Genomic DNA, 22,973 nt, shown 5'->3' on the forward strand with positions numbered 1-22,973 from the left:
CCAAAGGCATTTTATTCCTATATTAGGAGCAAGAGAGTAGTTAGAGGGAAAATTGGTCCTCTTAGGGACAAAAGCGGGGAGTTATGTATTGAGTCGGAGGGAATGGGGGAGCTCCTGAATGAATACTTTGCGTCGGTATTCACGAAGGAGAGGGGTTCGGAATCGTGCGGTCTGTTAGAGGGAGCTGAGGATCAGCTGCAGGAAATATCTATTACGAGGGAGGAAGTGCTAGGGCTTTTAGGTAGCGTAAGGACGGATAAAGCTCCGCGGCCTGATGGTATTTATCCCAGGCTGCTTAGGGAGGCGAAAGATGAAATTGCTGGGCCTCTGGTGCAAATCTTTGTCTCTTCTTTGGACACAGGTGAGGTCCCAGAAGACTGGAGGGTGGCAAATGTGGTACCGCTGTTCAAAAAAGGTAGTAGGGATAACCCTGGGAATTATAGGCCGGTGAGTTTGACATCGGTGGTAGGGAAATTAATGGAAAAAATACTTAGGGGTAGGATGTATGAGCATTTGGAGCGTTGCGGTCTGATTGGGGATACGCAACATGGCTTTGTTAGAGGGGGGTCTTGCCTTACGAATCTGGTGGAATTCTTTGAGGAGGTGACAAAAACGGTTGACGATGGGCAAGCCGTTGATGTCATCTATATGGATTTCAGTAAGGCGTTTGACAAAGTCCCTCATGGTAGGCTGGTAGAAAAGGTTAAGGCGCATGGGATACGGGGTCAGGTAGCTAGGTGGATTGAGAACTGGCTGGGCAATAGGAGACAGAGGGTAGTTGTGGAGGGGACTTTGTCCAGCTGGAGGCCAGTGACCAGTGGTGTGCCGCAGGGCTCAGTACTGGGACCTCTCCTCTTTGTAGTCTACATAAATGACTTGGAAGAGAGCGTAGGTGGTGTGATCAGCAAGTTTGCTGATGACACCAAGATGGCAGGGTTGGCGGGTACTGAAGTGGATTGTCAGGTGATACAACAGGATATAGATAGGTTGGTGCATTGGGCAGATAGGTGGCAGATGGAATTTAATCCTGACAAATGCGAGGTGATGCATTTTGGAAGGAATAATGTAGAGAGGAGCTATGTGATTAAAGGTAGACAAATTAGGAGTATAGAAACACAGAGGGACCTGGGAGTGCAGGTTCACAAATCCATGAAGGTTGTGACACAAGTGGAGAACGTTGTCAGGAAGGCTTATGGAATGCTAGCCTTTATAGGAAGAGGTATAGAGTTTAAAAGCTGCCGTCAAATGCTTCAGTTGTATAGAACGTTGGTTAGACCGCATTTGGAGTACTGCGTCCAGTTCTGGTCACCTTACTACCGGAAGGACGTGGAGGCTCTGGAAAGGGTGCAGAGGAGGTTTACCAGGATGTTGCCTGGCATGGAGGGGTTGGGTTACGAGGAAAGGTTGGAGAAACTGGGACTGTTCTCTTTGGAAAGACGGAGATTGAGGGGTGACATGATAGAGGTATATAAGATACTGAAGGGAATAGACAGGGTCAATAGTGAGAGACTGCTCCCTAGATTGGTTACGAATACAAGAGGACATGATTTAAGGGTGAGGGGGGAGAGGTATAATTTGGATATGAGAGGAAGGTTCTTTACGCAGAGAGTAGTGGGGGTATGGAACGCGCTACCGAGTGGGGTGGTGGAGGCGGGAACGTTGGACTCGTTTAAGGTTCAGTTAGATAGGCACATGAGTGAAACGAGGATGGAGGGTTATGGTAGGGGTTATTGAATAAGGGTTAGAACCTCGGGAGACACCGGAAAGGCAGGCTTGTGATTAACGTTTTTGTCTTTTCACTCCGCAGGTGGAGGTCCACCTCGTTGTCAAACGAGGGGCATGCACACGGTGGGTCGTGCGTGGGCTGCTCTTGGAGGTTCCGGGAGTGACCTAGCACTTCGTGTCGGTGTGTGTGCTTGATCCTGGACCGGTAGACGGGCGCCGCAACAGCTCGGTGACTAGCACTGCTAGCTGTGCAGATACATGGATTTGGGCCTGTGTCTGTGGGAGTTTGTGCATTCTCCCTGTGGTTGCGTGGGTTTCCTCCGGGCGCTCCGGTTTCCTCCCACACCCCAAAGATGTGCTCTTAGGCTGATTGGTTTTACCAGATTGACACTATTCTCCCCTGAATCTGGCTAAGTCAGGGGTTCTATTTGTAGATACGCAGGGTAGAATAGGTGTAGGGTGATGCGGTGGCGCGGGCTTGTTGGGCCGAAGGGCCTGTTTCCCATGCTGGGTTGTTCTTTGTTCTTTGTACTCTCCCCTCTTCCCTGGCTTCAACTGAGGATCCTCCCTGACCCAGGACACGTAACCTTGCACCCGACTGGCTCAGCTTCCTGCCTTGACACTCCATAGCGTCCGGTCTAATCACATGACCCTTAGGGATCATCTCTTAAAGGGGCCACGTTACCAAACTATTCATATTGAAGATGAGAGAGAAATTTGAGAGATTACCTGCTACCACGGTAGTGTGATAAAAGGCTGGGTTGTATGGGCATCGCGCTTTCCCACTTTCCAGGATTACTTCTCCTTTATCATCTTTCACCAGCTCAAACTCAGAGGCCTTCTGAAATAAAATACCATCATAAGTTCAAATCAGATTGTGTTAACCCCCTGCCCCCACCCACCCATTCACTTGTTATGTCCAGTAAAGACTTCTCATATTTCTAACCTTTAAGATATGAACATCACTCAATGTGGACACTTTGCAATTAGACAATTTTAAAAAGAAAAGACAATATACAGCAAATATGGCCTCTTGAACACATCACGCCGGCCCCTCGCTCACTACTGCACACATCACGCCGGCCCCTCGCTCACTACTGCACACATCACGCCGGCCCCTCGCTCACTACTGCACACATCACGCCGGCCCCTCGCTCACTACTGCACACATCACGCCGGCCCCTCGCTCACTACTGCACACATCACGCCGGCCCCTCGCTCACTACTGCACACATCACAGTATTGACTATAACAGATACAACAACCCGAGTCACTATTACACCATCATCGGCCCCTTACTGCTGCTCACACTACACTGCACTCACTAATAAATATAATTCATCAATGGGTCCATCATTACTCCCCACCCCAGTCACATCCCTAATTAACTGCCTTGATGTGGCTTCTATGATAATGGTATAATCATTGAAACCAAGGAATAGTCAATAGATAGAACAGAACTTGAGCTAACGTAATTCAAGAAACATTTGTTAACAGGCAGATGAGTAAAAGGTGTTCAAATTAAAAGTGTAAATTTCTCCTGACGTCACTATTGCTCCAGTTACATTCCTGCATCCTGTTCATGAACTGAATGAAGGTTGAGTGACAGGTTTCCATGACAACATCACCTTAGACTTTACTATTTATTAGTCTGTGAAAACAATTATTTTTCTGCTATTCTCAAGGAAACACATGAAAATTCAAATACATAGGAGAAGCACACAGTCATATTGAAGCCTCTGTGATTAAAAGAGAATTTCTCTTACTATGTAGGTGCACTTTGGGTTAAAGGCAAATGTTCCACATGTGAAAATATGCGTGTCGTTAAGGTACTGCAGGACCCGGATGAAATTGTTGCATTCTTCCTGTAAGACATGAAACAAAGTGATTTCCATCCATCCCCTTCCATCAGCCTTTCTCCAATATCCCTTCTCAAAAGGAAGTTGGAGCCATTATCTAGCAGACGTTGACAAGGGAGCATCTCAGAGAGTGGCTCATCCCAACATCTAATCTCGGGGTTCAACTTTGTGACCTTCTCTACATCATCTCTGGGAGTACTCGTGACACAGCCTCAACCTGGACTGGGTAGTTTTAGTATGACGTTTTCCAATTTAGATTTAACTGACCTAGTGCTAGAATAATTCAACATTCTGTTTGTCCAATTTATTACTGACTCACTGTGACTTAATGTTAAGTTCTGTATCTGTTCACACTCTCTGATCCTTTCCAATTTCCCCTAGAATTAGTTTGTTACAGCCTCACTGCTATTCTCCATTTTATTATTTTGCTCTGCTGTTCTCTCTTTTTAGGATTTCCATATTGTTTCTTTCATTCTTTATTGAGTTTAAGTCTTAACATCATGAAAATCCTCTAGTCACCACACTCCAATGCCTGTTCAGGTACACTGAGGGAGAATTGAGCATGGCCAATGCACCAAACCAGCACATCTTTCAGACTGTGGGAGGAAACCACAGCACCTAGAAGAAACCTAAGCAAACACATGGAGAAGGTGCAGACTCCACTCAGACAGTGACTCAAGCTGGGAATCGAACCCGAGGCAGCAGTACTAACCACTGTGCTACCGTGCTGAGTCATTTATTGAGCTTCTAACTCCTCCAGACCAGAGATAGCTAAAATTATTTCGCACTTCCGAGCAAGATGCCTTGCTCCTTCGACAACTTCAAAAAGCCATGTTACGTGCTCCTTTCAATCCTTACTGCATATCTCAGTTGCTTTTTCTGTACCACTTACATCTCTCCCAAAACACAATTAGAATCTAAGAGGTGTATAAAAAAAAGCAAGCTGAGATATGCACCTCCTCATTCAGGGACAATGCCCTAAGGGGGCATTAGCGACCATAGCCTTCCATTGCGTTGGTCCATGGTTATGCTTGGCAAAGCAACACAGAGGTTTGACATTGCCTTCTGACCAGGAGACTCTCCCATTCTTTCTGTCTGCAATCAAGCATATTGGTAGGATTTTGATAATCAACCTGTTGGGCCTCAGTATGAACGTCCATCCTGTGGCCTTCAAGTCCTGAAGTGGGACTTGTACTCAGAGCATTTGGCCCAGAAATATGGATGCTACCTTTTGACAGAGGATCTGTTCAAAATGGTTTGGATGAAAGGTCACTGTCCTGACAAATAACTTTGTTCCTCTCTCCCCACAGTTGCTGACCTGTTCAGCATTTCCAACATTGCCGGCCCCAGTTCATCCTCTGTTGGCTTCTTTCCCTATCAAGGATTCTGCTCTCATCTTTCTCCTGATCTGGCCACTTCCTTGACTGTCACCAGGAATACTGCTGGGACTACTGTCAAACCCCATAGATGTACAGATACAGGAATACAGACCCTGGTTTTGCCTTTCGCAGTGCACTCCTTTCTCTGCTCCTCAGAAACTTCCCATTTGATCTGCCAAAGAAACATATAGGTGTAAATTGAAGAATGCAAGGAGGGTCAGATAACAGGCAAATAAGAGGCCTCATATTCCTTCCCTCTGACCTACTAACTGTCCCACTTTGGAGCACATGAACTGAACACCTGAACTGAGCATATGCTATAGCTTGTAACGCACTATGCTCAATTTCACAGTGAACTGAATGTTTGTGAAATTAAACCATTATTGAGAAGTGATTAGAAAAGAAAATGAGTGGAAAAAAAACACATTTCATTCCATTAACAAGTAAGCTGATAGGAATTTACACTTGAAACCTGTACTGTGAAACAGAAATAAGACATAAATAATGTTGAGCATTCACTGACAATGTAGGGGCTGGGGTGGGGGGGGGGGGGGGCGTGGGAATTGGGCAGAATTATACAGTGGGTTGGGTGCCCACTGTTACATCTGCAAGCAGGGGGACCCATGAAATTCTCTGACTGGTCCTTGATTGCATTTCTGTCCACCTTGATCTGTCTGCAATTTTGTAAGGGGGGTTGGGCAGGTGGAGAGGTTAAGTCAGGAGGGGGGAAAGCTGACAGGGCAGGCCACCCTCGCCCCAGCTGAGGCCTTAAGTGGTCAATTAATGGCTACAATTTGGATGCTAGCAGGAGTGGCTCCAGAATGGTGATGGTGACACGGGGGGAGGGGGGGGTAGATTGAATGCTGGGATACCAATCATCACTGTTCCCAGTGGTGTTGCTGAATGTGCTGACTGGCTGGGAGCTCCCTGGAGGTGGGATTTCAGGACAGGAAACCCCCTGTAGTCGCACTGATGGACCGGAAAGGATTCTGCCCAATGTAAAAGTTTCTGCTTTTGGGTGGTCCGAGTTTCGCGGTGAGTGATGCCTTGCTCATTATTCATCATGCCACAACTGCTTCAAGTTTGATCTAGCATGGTACCTTCCACAGAGTCTCTAACCCTAACCCTAACCCCAACCCCAACCCTAACCTCTAACCCTAACCCCTAACCCTAATGCAGAGTAACCCTAACATAACCCTAATCCCAACCCTAACCCCTAACCCTAACGCAGAGTAACCCTAACCCTAACCCTAACCCCTAACCCTAACAGCATGGTGGCAAAGTGATTAGTACTGCTGCTTCACAGCGCCCGGGACCACAGTTCGATTCCTGGCTTGAATCACTGTCCGATCAACACTATTCTCTGCTTTGGTTGCAGTTTTTGCAAAACAGGGAACATTTGATTAATGCCCTATTGAACAAACTGTAAAGCCCTTAGTGGGACACAGGGTTGGATTTTCCTGTTGTAACAGGCAGGGAGGCATGAGGAGTCAGAATATCACAATGAAAGTATTGGAATGGAAGCCTGAATGGAAGCCTTCATGTTACCACCAGATATTCCAATGGGCAACAGGCAGGGAGGGAGGACCTCACACTGAGGGGTGGTGGGAAGATAATTAAGTCTGTTCAATAGGGCATTAATCAAATGTTTCCTGTTTTGCAAACACTGCAACCAAAGCACTGGGTTTCAGAGGCTTAGTAAGAAGTCTCACAACACCAGGTTAAAGTCCGACAGGTTTATTTGGTAGTAAATGCCACTAGCTTTCGGGGTTTGCCCCTTCGTCAGGTGACGAAGGGACAAACCCCAAAATAAACCTGTTGGACTTTAACCTGGTGTTGTGAGACTTCGTACTGTGTTTACCCCAGTCCAACGCCGGCATTTCCACATCATTTCAGAGGCTCACCAGGCTTAATGAGGTGGTGAGTTAACACGGGGTTAGAGTTGGCTCCAGAAGACAACAGTTGTGAATGCTAGCATAGATTGTTGGGGGGGGGGGGGGGGGGGTGGGGTGGGGTGGTAGCGTGGAGTTGCGTAGGCGTCGCCTGTGTTAGTCAGGAACTGGAGCAAAGTTGCTTGTCTCTCACAAGCATAATGCCACTGTGTTACCTCAGAAAAGCAACTTGTGCAATAAATCAGAGGATTCAGGAGGCCCTGGAAACTGAGTGCAGCTAACCACAATGGGCCTCAGTCACTCAGGCTTTGGGGCCTGCAGTGAGGGCAAATGGGAGAGCTGCAGCCACAGGCAGTGAGTGAGGTCATGTGTGAGGTCATATCTCAAACCTGGCAAGCAGTTGAATGATCTCATGTGACTGGCCATGGTCAGTGTAACATGCATTGCTTAGCCTACTGTCTTATATGTGATTCGGTGTAAATGTGTGAGATTGGCGGAGGGGCTGGACAACCCAGCCACTGGCAATGCCCAGCCAACAGCATCTGTCAAAGTCATCTCTATGAAGAGTTCTAGACACAGGATTGACTCCTGCACTGCTACTATTGAGTCACCTCAGCGGTAATAACCAACAGATCATCTGTTTCTTTGTGATGTTGTTTGAGGGATAAATACTGGCCAAGATATGAGGGATAATTCTCCACTTCTCTTCAAAACAGTGCCATACACTTCACTCAACCAAGCAGATGGGAACTCAGTGTAACGTCTTATCTGAAAGACAGCACTTCCAGTAGTGCAGCACTCTCTCAGCGCCGCACAGGACTGTCAACCTTGATCTTTGTCCTCAAGCCCTGAGTTAGACTTGAAGCCAGAACTACGAGACCCAGAGTTGCGAGTGCCAACAGCTGCATTAAAACTATGAGGCGTTTAATATTGAAATATTATGTCACTGCAAGGGAAGTCAGTGATCACGAGAAAATAGAGAGGCTGAGAGTAATATAAAGGACAATTGTAGTATGGAATGCTTTGGTGCAGTAGTGGGGATTTAGATAGGTCCCACTGCATCTTTGAAACAAAAACTCTTGAAGCAGAGGGAGATATATGTCACAAGGAGAAAGTAGGGTAATGGGATCAGTTTTGTAATCATAGATTCATAGAATCCTACAGCGCAGAAGGAGGCTATTTGGCCCATCGAGTCTGCAACGACCACAATCCCTGTCAGGCCCTAATCCCATTACCCCATGCATTTACCCTAAATTGCCCCTGACACTAAGGGGTAATTTAGCACGGCCAATCCACCTAACCTGCACATCTTAAATAATCCTCTAAATAAAAGAGATGGCATGGATATGGTGAGAAAAATGGCCTTCTATTGTGCCATTGATTTCCATAGAAACAGATTCATTTTTCCTGTCATTTGTAAATTCCAAAAATTAGGAGCTTTGTCCCAAGATACAGAAATTTGAGATAAATGTGGAATTGCAGAGAGAAATTATTTAGCAAGAAGATCACCAGCATACGCAGCACGAGAAAATCAATACCATTGGAAGATCTTCCTATGCCAAAAATGTTACCAAAAGGAAATCTTCTTGGTCCTGGAGATCCTAAAAGATTTTTAAAAATTTATTTGTGGGAAATGGGTGTCACTGGCTGACCTGTTGCCTTTGGAGGGCAGTTGAGAGTCAATCACAATGCTGTGGCTGTGAAGTCACATATAAGCCAGACCAGGGAAGGACGCCAGATTTCCTTCTGTAATGGACATTAGTGAACCAGGTGAGTTTTCCCCTACAATCGATTCATGGTCATTAGTAAATTCTTGATTCCTGATTTTTTAAAAATTGAATTCAAATCCCACCATCTGCCGTGGCTGGATTCGAACCCAAGTCCTCAGAATATTAGCTGAGTTTCTGGATTAATAGTCTAGAGATAATATGACTAGGCATTACATCCCCCCTTTACATTTTGCAAATGATATCGGCAATCACTTACGGACCAGTAAAAGGTTAACTGGTGGATAGACTGGTTGGGACAATGATCTTTTTGCCTGAAGCATATTCCTTTATAATTCAAAGCAATGAATTTTCTAAGGCGATGGATTGATCCTACTTTCTGACTCACAACTGTTTGAACACAGCTCACTTACTTATTTTTTGCTTTTTGGAGATGATAATAACCCAGAATTCACAGACAGGGTGATGGTTCAGAAAGACGTGAAGGAGGAACAAAGAGACACATTGTTTGAAGGCTGCTTGTTTTTTAATACCATGGGATTGAGTTAACCCAGCTGTGGCTGGGGAGACAACAGCATTCTGTCTCTGCTGCCTGAAAGGACTCTACAGTGTAACAGGCCTGAGCATAAAAACAAGAGTAAGTCCAAACCCTGTTGTCTCTAAATTAACTCTACTTCCATTGAAGGTAGAGAGAAGCTGTAGCAATGGACTTACTTGGGGACATGATTCAGTACTGCTCCATGCAAGATAGTCAGACCATAAGAAATAGGAACAGGAGTAAGTCATTAGCCCCTCGAGCCTGCTCCACCATTCAATAGGATCATGGCTGATCTGACATTCCTCACATCCATTTTCCTGCCCTTTCCCGGAATTCTAGATTCCCTTACCAATCAAAAATCTATCTGTATCAGCCTTAAATATATACAAGCCCTGGAAATCTACTGCCTCGCCCACGATGGAATCAAAACGGGCGAGGGCGGACAACGGAAATGTCTGTTGACCTTGGGCAGGAATTACCAGTTTCATTTGAGCGAGGCTGTAAAGTCCCGCACAAGAGCTCTACCCCCACTGCTCTCAGGAGCTCTAAAGACTAAGACACAAACATAGATACTTAGGAGCAAGAGTAGGTCATTTGACTCTGCCATTTGATAAGATCATAGATGATCTGATTGTGGTCTCAACTCCATTTTCCTGTCTAAACCCCCATAACCTCTGACTTCATTGTCTATTAAAAACTACTTAACTTAGCCTTGAATAATTTCAATGGCCCAACCTTCACTGCTTTCTGGGATAGAGAATTTCACATGTTATGAGAGAAAAAATCCTAACTTTCTTAAAAGAAACCATCTTTTATTCTTAAACTCTGCCCTTTAGTTCTAGTCTCCCACACAAGAGGAAACATGCTTCTGTAAACCAGTATCAAGTCCTTAATCTTATGGACATCGCCTCTCATTCTTCCAAGCTTCAATGGGTATATGCATAACCTGTTCAATTTTTTTTAAGATAAGCCCTTCTTCCCAGGAATGAGTCGAGTAAACCTTCTCTGAACTATTTCGAAAATAATACATTCTTCTTCAAGTAGTTCTTCGGAACAAAACTCTATATATTACCCCAGATGTGGTCTCACTAAGGTCCTGTATAGCTGCAGTAAAACTTCCTTACTTATGCATCCATTTGCTATGTAGTAAATAATAACATAACATTTGTTCTTCTCATCACTTGCTGAACCTGCATGCTAACTTTTTATGATTCCTGTGTCAGGATACCCAGATCCCTCTGTACCACCAAGTTCTGCAGTCTTTCTCCATTTAAATAATACAATACATTCCTACTCATTCCCCCCAAAGTGGACATTTTTCAACATTATTTGGAAGAATGAGAGGCGATGTTTATGCCCATTTACTCAATCTGTCTACGTCCCTTTGCAGACCCTTTATCTCTTCTTGGCAATTTACTTTCCTGCTCATCTTGGTGTCATCAGTAAATCTAGCTACCATACATTCAGTCTTTTCATCCAAGACATTGATGTAGATTGTAAATTGCTGAGCACCCAACACTGATCTTGATGTGATTCTTCCAGTTACAGTTTGGGAAGTTATTTAAATCTTCTACAATGAAGACAAAAAGAAAATGCTGTTCAACACCTCTGCCATTTCCTTGTCTTCCATCATTAATTGCCCAGATTCATAAAGGACCAAGACTAGCTTTAGTTATTATTCTCCCATTTAAATATTTGTAAAATAAATTCTTACTATCCTTTTTAGATTAATTGCTAGCTTTCACTCATACTCTACTTTCTTCCTCTACTATTTTTGTCATTCTTTACTTCTTAGTGTTTCTTTCATTTTTGACACAACCTTTAACTTCCATATTTAGCAACAAATGATGTATCCTTCTCAGTGACACTTCCCTTCTCATTGAGATAAATCCTTGCTGAGCATTATTAACCATCTCCTCAAAAATCTGCCACTGCATTTCTAATTTTCTACTTTTTAATCTAGTTTCCAGGTTTACTTTAGCCAGCTATTCCTTCATTCCCTATAGTTACCTTTATTTAAGTATAAAACATTAGTCTTAGACACACACTTCTCTCTTTCAAACTGAATGTGAAATTCCTTCATGTTTTGTTCTCTGTCACTCAGTAGATTCTTTACCTTGAGGTCATTGGTTAATCCTGTCACATTGCATATCGCCAGATCTAACACCCTGGTTGGCTCTAGAATGCACTGCATTAAGAAATTGCCCTGATTACACACTATGAACTCATTTTCCTGGCTCCATTTGCCAATGTGATTCTCCCATTCTACATGTAGATTAAAGTCACTTCTTGCCCTTTTAGCTAAGATCAAGTGTAGTATCGACATGTTGCGCTTGGTTGAAGTCATTAGGTTACATTTCAACTTCATTTGAAGCAATTTTTAAAAGCAGCATCTTGGCCTTTTGGCTAAGATGCAAATGAGATCCAAGCCTTGGAGGAGGAGCTATTCCTACTCCAATCAGCTTGGATCATGTAGATCAAACCCAAGGCAGGAGGTGAGAGCCCTGTCTTGTCAGGTTGGATCAGGAATGTCTCAACTTGTTGAGACTCTGATTTGGACTTGATTGGATTGAACTGGAATAAAAACAAAAAGAAATTAAAGTCACACATTATTACAGTATCTCTCTTGCATGCCCCATTTATTTATTCTTGTCCTAAAGTGTAACTGCCATTAGGAGGTCTATAAATTGCTCTCATAAGTGACCTCTTATCTTTCCTGTTTCTTTTCTTTACCCTAATTCGATCTTATGTGCATTCAAGCTAAGGTAATCTCTCACTATTTTACTAATATAATTTAATTAATAGAACCATCCCACCAGCTATTCCTAGCTTCCTGTCTCTTCAAAATGTCAAATACTCTTTAATATTAAGGTCCCAGCCTTGGTCACCCTGCAGCCATGTTGTTGTAATGGTTCACATTGTCTGCACATTGTCCACTCACAACGTCTGCATCTTTAAGAGTTGAATAGCAGGTCAGCTGTAAAGACTTGCATTCTAATCAGTATTCTGTAAACTGTGTGTGACTTTAAATGCCCTTCTCTGATCAGAACCTTCCACACACCTGATGAAGGAACACTGTTTCCAAAAGCTTGTGTGATTACTATCAAATAAACTGGTTGGACTTTAACCTGGTGTTGTGAGACTTCTTATGTTGTAATGGCTGCCAGATCATACATTTTTTTTCTATCTGCGCAAACAACTCATCCATTTTGACACAAATGCTGGACGCACTCAAACATGGAGGACAATAAAGCATAATGGGGCAGATTAATAAGGGCCAAGAGGGACTTCCATCCCTCAGTGGGGTGGAAGTTCCACCCTCTGGAGCTGTTAGCCAATCCAACTGGCTGGCAGTCCCATTAGTTCCTGCGGTGCCACAAAGTGCAATCTCTGGCCTTATCTGCTGTTCAGTCTGAATACTCTATCTGTTCCTGCCACATTCTACTACACCCTTCTATTACCTCACTGTTTCCCTTTCATTTACCACACTCCCATTTTCCTAATTCCTTAAGCCTTTTCCACTTCCCCAGCTATACAACTCGCCAGAACACTGCTCCCAGTACGGTACAAGTGAAGACCATCCCAACACACAGCTTCCACTTTCCCCAGTCCTTGTGCCAGTCCCTGTAAAGCTACTTCTTCCACACCAATCTTTGAATCATGCATTCATCTCCCTAATCTTACTTACCCTGCTCAAATGTATTCTCGGTTCAGCTAATGATCCAGAGATTATTACCTTGCAGCTTCTGTTTTCACATTTAACCGCTAATGAAAGTTAACCCCCAACTCCACCATACAAATTGACCAATCCTTCCTTGGGACTTCATGGTGACATTCTAGTGAGTAACCACTGGCAAATAACTGAAAAAATGGATCTGGTGAGATTTTATTTCCCACACAGTCTTTAGTGCTCATTAAAGGACTAATTGGTAGGAGCCAGGGGCTTTCTTTGTTCTTTCATGGGGTGTTGCATCACTGGCAAGGCCAGCATCTGTTGCCCATCTGTTCAGGAGGAACTTCTTCACTCAAAGGGTGGTGAATCTCTGGAATTCTCTGCCCGTTGAAGTGGTGGAGGCTACCTCGTTGAATATATTTAAGTCAGGGGTGGATAGATTTCTGATAGACAGGGGAATTAAGGGCTATGGGGAGAAAGCGGGAAAGTGGAACTGATCCACTTCAGATCGGCCATGATCTTACTAAATGGCGGGGCAGGCTCGAAGGGCTAGATGGCCTACTCCTGCTCCTATTTCTTATGTTCTTATGTTCTCATCCCTAACTGCCTTTGAATGAGTGGCTTGCTAGGTGATTTCAGATTACTGTGGGTCTGAAGTCACATCTAGGCCAGGTCAGGTAAGGATGGCAGATTTCCTTCCCTAAAAGGTATTAGTGAACTAATAGATTTTTTTCACAGCAATCAATGATAACTTCATGGTCTCCATCACTGAGGCTAACTTTATATTCCAAATTTATCAATCAAATTCAAATTCCACCAGCTGCCATGACTAGCTTTGAACTCCGTGCCCTCAGACCATTGGCCTGGATCTCAGAATTACTGGCCAAGTGATATGTCTCTTAAATCTCTCCCAACGCTGAGCTGGTGAACAAATTGATGGATTCAAGTGAAAATTACAAATACATCAGTCAAGCTAATTTACTGACCCCACAATTGACTGAAATTTCGACAAGTGTGGAATCCCTTCCATTCCAACAGATACAAGATGATCAAGATCCACAGCTTACTCACCGCTGCCTTAACTTCTTGGGTAACTGTGGTAAGGCTAAGAGCAAACACATTGCCTTTGGCTCCCACATACAACGTGTTTTCCCTACTTCCCAGCAGGAATGTCCGGTAATCAGATACATGCTCCTTGGAGAAGCGTTCGATTATGGGTGCATGGAGGTCTGCAGGACGAAGAGAAAAGGTCTTGAGAGTAATTCCTTTCCTGTACAACCTTTTTTAATTAAAATTTCCAAGAGAGCTACCTTTCAGCTAGTGCTGCTGTACCTGGTGTATCTGTGTAAAAAGAGTGAAAATCTCTAAAATGTGAAATTGTGAACAATTTGACAATAGTCTTTAATTGAATGCAATAAAAGAAGTTTAGACAAAAACACACACATACTATATCCACATTACCCATTTAAAAACAAACACTTTTAAAATGTTATTTATTAGTGTCACATGTAGGCTTACATTAACACTGCAATTAAATTAATGTGAAAATCCCCTAGTCGCCACACTCCGGCACCTATTTGAGTACACAGAGAGAATTTAGCGTTGTTAATGCACCTAACCAGCATGTCATCCGGACTGTGGGAGAAAACCAGAGCACCCAAGGGAAACTCATGCAGACACAGGAAGAATGTGCAGACTTTGCACAAACAGTGACGTAAGTTGGGAATCAAACTTGGGTCCCTGGCGCTATGAGGCAGCAGTGCTGACCACTGTGCCACCGTGCCGCATTTCTCCTGTGCTACACTAGGTGAAGGAACATATGAATATCTGTAGTTACAGTAGGTACATTGTCCATGTGTAACTATATGCATGCACTTCCCATAGCACACACAAAGTATATACCTTATAACTAACTAGATTAAAAATAGTAGTCATAGAATCCCTACACTGCAGAAGGAGGCTAATTGGGTCCATCGAGTCTGCACCAACCATAATCCCACCCAGGCTCTACTCCCATAATCCCACACATTTACCCTGCTAATCCCCTGACACTAGGATCAATTTAGCATGGCCAATCCACCTAACCCACACATCTTTGGACCGTGGGAGGAATCCGGAGCACAGAACATAGAACAGTACAGCACAGTACAGGCCCTTAATGTTGTGCCGAACTGTGTCCAAACCCAAGATTAAACTATCCCACTCCCTATCATTCTGGTGTGCTCCATGTGCCTATCCAATAACTATTTGAAATTTCCTAAAGTGTCCGACTCTAGTACAAGCTGAAGGAACTCATGCAGACACAGGGAGAACGTGCAAATTCCACACAGGCAATGACCCAAGGCTGGAATTTAATCCAGGTCCCTGGTGCTATGAGGCAGCAGAGCTAACCACTGTGCCACCCATGTCAATGGAGTGGGAAGGTGGGCTCATACCAGCTGTGAACTTCAATGTCTTGGGCTGTTTGTGAGACCAGAACATGATGAGTTAAAACAGCTTTCGACTTTACTGAACAGGAATGCTTTGTGAAGCAGGCCAAAGGCAACAATGAGAAATAGATGGAATGTGTGAATATCATTTATTCATTTCTTGAGAGTTTGGAGAGGACTGTGTTCTGATCACAGGCAATGACGCATAGTTACTTTCCACTCAAGACTTAGATCACGAGAAATGATAGCAAAAATCTAACAAATTATTTATTGAGGATGCTGGTGCATTGAATACAGTAAAAATATAGACACACGTATTGGGGGAGATTCTCCTAGCAGCCCGTTGTGCTGGTCTAGCAACAGGCCAGGAGGTATCAGTGAAGGCCGCATAGTGGGCTCCCTGCTGGGCGCCATGGGCTCCGCGCATCTCTGGCTCCAAGGCTTTTGGAGTAATCGGCTCCACGCTGATTTCCAGTGTGGAGCTGATTTATACATTGAAATCCCTACTTCCATTTTGTTAGTGGGCCCAGGACTGAAGTGTCCAGGCCTGCTACCTTCTAACACCTCCCCCCTCTCCCCCCAGGAGTGCTTCCCTTCATCAGGGTTTACAACAGCTCTCCACTAAAGGAGAACAGGCAGCTAACCCCACTGGAGGGAACAAAGGCCAGTGAGGTCCCTCCCAGAAAGTCAGGGGTAAGGGAGTTGCCACCTGGCCGGGTGGGGAAGACACCAGGGCTTGCCTGGAGAGGTCCAGGAGGCCAGCGATCGGGGGAGTAAGGGAGGGGAGGGGGTCAGAGGGGCAGCAATGCGGGATTGTGGGGCTGGTCAGGAGGCCTGCAGTGTGTGGCCACTGTGCATGTGCCTATCTCTGCTCTCGCAGTGGCCCGCTCAGCAGTATGCTGCTGGCCTCCTCAGGGGGCCCACTGATTTTCACAGTGAATCCCGCTGTAGTGTTCAAAGTGTGGGAGATTCATTCATTGTTTTCCAGGCTCTTTAAAATATCAATGACAGATGTGGCAATTCCTTGGGAACCACATAACCTTGTGTAAATAAGAGACAATATGTAATGGAAAGAGTCAGGGCTTGCCCATAGGGGATGGCGTCATTAACACGTTCAGGGTGGAAGCTGGAGAAGTGGAGCATCATGAGGTTATCGTGAAAATCGTCAGGTTATCCGGAGACTATTCTCCGGAATCTTGGACACACGCATCTCCAGCAAGGACGGTCACCTCAGCACTTCACTGTACCACAAGCCCACAGATAACCTCACAATGCTCCACTTCTCCAGCTTCCACCCTAAACATGCTAAAGAAGCCATCCCCTATAGACAAGCCCTCCATATACAAAGGATCTGCTCAGATGAGGAGGATCACAACAAACACCTCCATATGCTGAAAAATGCCCTCATAAGAACAGGATATGGCGCTCAACTCATCGATTGACAGTTCCAATGCACCACAGTGAAAAACTGCACCGATCTCCTCAGAAGACGAACACGGGACACAGTGGACAGAGTACCTTTTGTTGTCTAGTACTTCCCAGAGTGGAGAAGCTACGACATCTTCTCCGGAGCCTTCAACATGTCATTGATGAAGACGAACATCTCACCAAGTCCAGCCCCACACCCCCACTTCTTGCCTTCAAGCAACCGCACAACCTCAGAGTGCAGCAAACTACCCAGCCTTCAGGAGAACAGTGACCACAACACCACATAACCCTGCCATAGCAACCTCTGCAAGACGTGCCGGATCATCGCCATGGATATCATCATCTCACGTGAGAACACCATCCACCAGATACATGGTATATACTCTTGCAACTCGGCCAACGTTGTTTACTGATACGCTACAAGAAAGGATGTCCCGGGGCATGGTACATTGGGGAAACCACGCAGACGCTACGATAATGGATGAATGAACACCGCTCGACAATCACCAGGCAAGAGTGTTCTCTTCCTGTTGGCGAACACTTTGGTGGTCATGGGCGTTCAGCCTCTGATCTTTGGGTAAGCGTTCTCCAAGGCAGCCTTCACGACCCATGACAATGCAGAGTTGCTGAGAATGATTGAAAGTTCCGCTCACATGAGGACAGCCTCAACCAGGATCTTGGGTTCATGTCACACTATCTGTAACCCCCATGACTTGCCTGGGCTCGCAAAATCTCACTAACTGTCCTGGCTGGAGACAATACACATCTCTTTAACCTGTGTTTAACCATCTCTCCACTCACATTGTCTGAACCTTTAAGACTTGATTACCTGCAAAGACTCACATTCTAACCATTATTTTGTAAATTGAGTTTGTGGCTTTATATGCCCTGTTTGTGAACAGACTCCCATTCACCTGATGAAGGAGCAGCGCTCTGAAAACTAGTGGCTTGTGCTACCAAATAAACCTATTGGACTTTAACCTGGTGTTGTGAGACTTCTTACTGTGTTTACCCAGTCCAACACCAGCATCTCCACATCACTGTTTACACATGCATTCATTATGTTATAGGATTCACGTTCTTGCCAGAACTCTCACTGACATCAGACAAACATGTGTTCAAGTTGAACTTTTACCCACATCTTTTGTATATCATACACGATTGTAGCTTTGGCTGAAGAATTTTAAGAGACAATATGTAATGGAAAGTGTCAGATTTTTCTTTGGGTGTTTGTCAAGTCTGCTGCATTTGAAATACAGCTGTGGCAGGCAAGGTAACTGAACAGTTACTTGTGCAATTACTGGGAGGAACAGCACATCAAAGGTCCTGAGGGAAATGGATAGAACTCTGGATCAGACAGAGAATACAGCTCTGATCTCTAGTGGGACTCTGGGGAAAGCAGTTATTTGAACTCCTGTTTAAGCTCTGAATCCATTTCAGACAGGGAACTTGAGGGACTGGGTGGTGCAGTTAGTCAGTCTGAACGTAGCTCCTCAATAAGCAGGTTGCAGTCTCTTTACAGCTACTTTTGGCTGCTCAGCCGTTAACGATATAGTTTGAAATTGTCTGTTTTCGTTTCAGTGAAATAGGAAAACTTACATAATTGCTCTGCCAAGGCTGCATTCTGGGTATTGCAACAGGCCATATGGCAGGAGTTTAAAGTTACGAAAAGATGAGAGGGAGTGGAAAAAAGCAGAATGTTTTCAATGGATGAGGGATCTGGAATGAGAGCGCAGATACACAGTTAGATGTAATATATTTATAACAGAGGGTAACAGCAAACTTTTCACACCGCATTGTGAGGCTGTAAAATTATTTTTCAGGAGGTTGAGGCAAATGTCAATGTTCAATCTTGGCTTGAAGAACTGGATGAAGGAAAAGACTATGTAAGGTTATAGGAGCAGGCTGGATAAATGAAACTGGAGCTAGTTGTTTGTATGATGAGTAAACACAGTCACAGACTGGCTGGACATAATATTATCATTTCTACATATGTTTACAAGGATCTCTGAAACAAAGGACATTATATTAGCCAAGATCTTGTTCCCAACTGTAATGTAAATTTTTAACTCAATCTGAAAGTCAAACAGAAATTTGCATGTGTGAGACCTGAAGGGTGGTAGAAACATATTTAGAAACTAAAAGCAGGATTAGGCCATTCAGCCCTTCAAGCCCGCTCCGCCATTATGATCATGGCTGATCATCAAAATCAATATCCCGATTCCACCCCCTTCCCTCCATATCCCTTTAGCATCAAGAACTCTATCAAATTCCTTCTTGAAATCACATAAGCTTTTGGCCTCAATCTCTTTCTGTGGTAGTGAATCCACAGATTCACACCCCTCTGGGTGAATAAATTTCTCCTCACCTCAGTCCTAAAAGGCTTACTTACCCCTTATCTCAAATTATGACCCCTGATTCTGAACTCCCCCACCATAGGAAACATTCTTTCTGAGTCTACCCCGTCTAATTCTGTTAGAATTTTATACGTATTTATGAGATCCCCTCTCACTCTTCTAAACCCCAATGTATATAGTCCTAACCAATTTAATCTCTCCTCATATAACAGTCCTGCCATCCTAAGAATCAGCCTGGTACACATTTGCTGCACTCCCTTTATAGCAAGAACATCCTTCCTCAGCACAAATTCTCCAGGTATGGCCTTACCAATGCCCTAAAATTACTGCAAAACATCTGTATTCCTATATTCAAATCCACTTGCTCTGAAGGCAATAAATAGGGAAGGCAAGAAATAGCCACGTTAAATATGACAGCTTTATATATGCACACGCAAAGTTGAATGCACTAAATCAATAATGCTATGGCTGCAGTCAGCTAAGGTATCTAGATAAATTACCATTCCTATTTCCAGATATCTTAGTATCACTAATTCATGGGTCAAAAAACAATCCTTTCTCATAATTACAAATTCAGACTCCAGCTTATTTGAATAATCCCAGTCCAGATTGATCTGATTAAAATTCAGCTGATTAAAAGAATGCTTTCTGCTTACACAAACTCAAGCTCTTACTCGATGAGTTTGTCGTGTTTCTTTTGACTTAATGTTTTACTGCAAACCACCCAAGTTATCATGGTTTTCTTTGAAGCACAGCCAGAAATAACTTACCTCCGCCATTCAATGCAATCATGATTGCCCTTCTGCATTAACTGTACTCTTTCCCATCTTCCTCCCCCAACCAGAGAGACCAAGAATCTGTCTATCTCAGCCTTAAATGTCAAGTGATCTACAACCCTCCAAGACAGAGAATTCCAAAGATTCACCAGCCTTTTAGTGAAGAGATTTATCCTCATTGCAGTCCCAAAACAGGGGCCCCTTACCTGAAAAACATGCCCTTTGTTTCCCCGGGAGGGGGGAATCTAGAAACAGTGTCTTCACAAGCCCCTTTAGAATCTTGTATGTTTCAATGAGGTCACCTCTCATTTTCAAAACATCAGAGAATATAGACCCAATTTACTCAGCCTCTCATCAAAAGGTAAACCCCTCATCGCAAGGTGCAATCTTGTGAACCTTTGCTGCACTGTTACCAACATAGATATGTAGACCATAACTGCACACAGCATTCCCAGTGTGGCCTCATCACCTTTGACATTTTTAATCTTGCATTCCAATCCTCCTGAAATAAAGGTCAACATGTCTTTTGCCTTCCTAATTGTTTTCTGTATCTGCAAGCCAACTTTGTGTCCATGCATGATTGCATCCACCTTCTTCTGACATTAACATTTCTATGTTTCATGCCTTTTAAAGAAAATTCCACTTTTCTATTCTTATTGCTAAGATGTATAATCCCACAGTTCTTCGCAGATTGCGTGGTCTTGTGGGATGATGGGGATACGAAAGGAGTCACGTATTGGGAGCGCAGGAGTTCTACCCTGAGCAAGGACAGGCGCACACGTGCAAAAACTGCTCAATGATATCAATAAATCTTCATTATTGTTAGTTCCTGCTCATCAGTTATTGCAAACCAGTACTTCTACATTTCTATTCTGATTGTCAAAACGCACAATCTCACATTTCCCCTACACAATAGCTCCTCTTTTAGCTTTGCTTGTCATTTCTGCATTACATTTGCTGTTGTTACTGGGTTGGTACATTGTGATATTCAGCAAACTGTTCAGCATCTACACTTCCTGTGTAACTACCTCCATGATTATGTATATTAACACTCTGTTCTCATTTCTCAACTTGGCATTTTTTTTATCCAAGTCAAAAGTCTTCTTCCAGACATCTCACTAATTGTACATCACATACAAAACAAAATAACAATCAAAACACTTGATACTGGGAAAATTATTACCCAAAGTGAAATACCGTGCAATTGCAGACATCTAAGATTTTGAAAGATTGGAATGCAGCCAAACTAGATCAACAGCTTGGAGCTGCTTGAATACGGAACACCAGCTCGTCCAGCAGACAAAACCCACAACCCAGTCTAATCTAGTATTTTGCAACTGGAGCTCAGTCACAAAAGAAGACAGTAAGAAGTCTCACAAAACCAGGATAAAATCAACAGGTTTATTTGGTAGCAAATGCCACTACGTTTCGGAGCGCTGTTCCTTCGCCAGGTGAGTGGGAGTTCTGTTCACAAACAGGGCATATAAAGACACACACTCAATTTACAGATTAGAATGCAAGTCTTTACAGCTAATCAAGTCTTAAAAGAACTGACAATGTGAGTGGAGAGAAGGTTAAACACAGGTTAAAGAGATGTGTACTGTCTCTAAGCCAGGACAGTTGGTGAGATTTTGCAAGCCCAGGCAAATGATGGGGCTTACAGATAGTGTGACCGAAGATCCCGGTTGAGGCCATCCCTTTTGGCTATCAGTCTCTGCTCAGCGACTCTGCGCTGTCGTGTGTCACGAAGGCAACCTTGGAAAACACTTACCCAAAGATCAGAGGCCGAATGCCCATGACCGCTGAAGTGTTCGTCAACAGGAAGAGAACAGTCTTGCCTGATGACCTGGTGAAGACAGTAAGAAGTCTCACAACACCAGGTTAAAGTCCAACAGGTTTATTTGATAGCAAACACCACTAGTTTTCGAAGCGCTGCTTCTTCGTCAGGTGAGTGGGAGTTCTGTTCACAAACAGGGCATATTAAAGACACAAATTTAGTTTACAGAATAATGACAGGAATACAAGTTTTTACAGCTAATCAAGTCTTAAAGGTACAGACAATGTGAGTGGAGAGAGAGCATTAAGCACAGGTTAAAGAGATGTGTATTGTCTCCAGACGGGACAGCTTGTGAGAATTTGCAAGTCCAGGCAAGTTGTGGGGGTTACAGATAGCGTGACATGAACCCAAGATCCCAGTTGAGGCCATTCTCATGTGTGCGGAACTCGGCTATCAGTCTCTGCTCAGCGAAATGAGGAAAGCCTCAGCTAGAATCTTGGGGGTTCACGTCACACTGTCTATAACCCCACGACTTACCTGGACTTGCAAAATCTCACCAACTATCCTGCTTGGAGACAATACACATCTTTTTAACTTGTGCTTCATGCTCTCTCCACTCACATTGTGCTGATTGGTGTACCAAATTGACACTATTCTCCCCTGAATCTGGCTACATTAGGGGTTCCATTCACATACACACAGGGCAGGGTAGGTGTAGGAAGATGTGGTGGCGCGGGCTCGTTGGGCCGAAGGGCCTGTTTCCCGTGCTGGGTTGTTCTTTGTTCTTTGTACCTTTAAGACTTGATTAGCTGTAAAGACTCGCATTCCAATCATTATTCTGTAAATTGAGTTTGGCTGTTTATATGTCCTGTTTGTGAACAAAACTCCCACTCATCTGACGAAAGAGTAGCGGTCCGAAAGCTAGCGGCATTTGCTACCAAATAAACCTGTTGGACTTTAAGCTGGTGTTGTGAGACTTCTTACTGTGTCTACCCCAATCCAACGCCAGCATTTCCACATCATGACAAAAGTAGACACACAGATTAGTTCCCTAACCATTGAGAAATGGGTCAATAAGAGAAAATGTTTGAACAAAGTTTTGTCAAAGGGTCATCTGGACTCAAAACGTCAGCTCTTTTCTCTCCTTACAGATGCTGCCTGACCTGCTGAGATTTTCTAGCATTTTCTCTTTTGGTTTCATATTCCAGCATCCACAGTAATTAAAAAGTGGGTGTCAGTTTCTAATTAAAAAGTTGTAGTCAATTTGGCATTTAGGGAGAATTGGGGAAGGGACTGTAATTGGATTTAGAGATTGAATTTTGTGTTATGGTTCCTATTCACTCATGTAAGTTAAAACAAATCAGATTTAGATATTTTTTTTCGATGGGTTAATCTCTATGTAGGGTCTGTGAT

The 22,973-nt window shown here is 43.9% G+C and overlaps 1 protein-coding gene across 1 annotated transcript in view; it reads right to left on the bottom strand.

The window, feature by feature from the left end:
- LOC145351927 (semaphorin-4B-like) overlaps nt 1-22,973 on the bottom strand; it is a 72,453-nt gene that overhangs the window by 36,098 nt on the left and 13,382 nt on the right. The window contains exons 2-5 of the mRNA XM_080201716.1: nt 13,865-14,022; nt 5,076-5,135; nt 3,492-3,590; nt 2,455-2,566 (exon numbers count right to left, since the gene is read on the bottom strand). Of these exons, the coding sequence (XP_080057842.1) occupies nt 2,455-2,566; nt 3,492-3,590; nt 5,076-5,135; nt 13,865-14,022 (429 nt within the window). The remainder of the gene's footprint in view (nt 1-2,454; nt 2,567-3,491; nt 3,591-5,075; nt 5,136-13,864; nt 14,023-22,973) is intronic.

The sequence above is a fragment of the Carcharhinus amblyrhynchos genome, chromosome 13 (genome assembly GCF_965287045.1).
Source record: "Carcharhinus amblyrhynchos chromosome 13, sCarAmb.v2.hapA, whole genome shotgun sequence".
Classification (NCBI taxonomy): domain Eukaryota; kingdom Metazoa; phylum Chordata; class Chondrichthyes; order Carcharhiniformes; family Carcharhinidae; genus Carcharhinus; species Carcharhinus amblyrhynchos.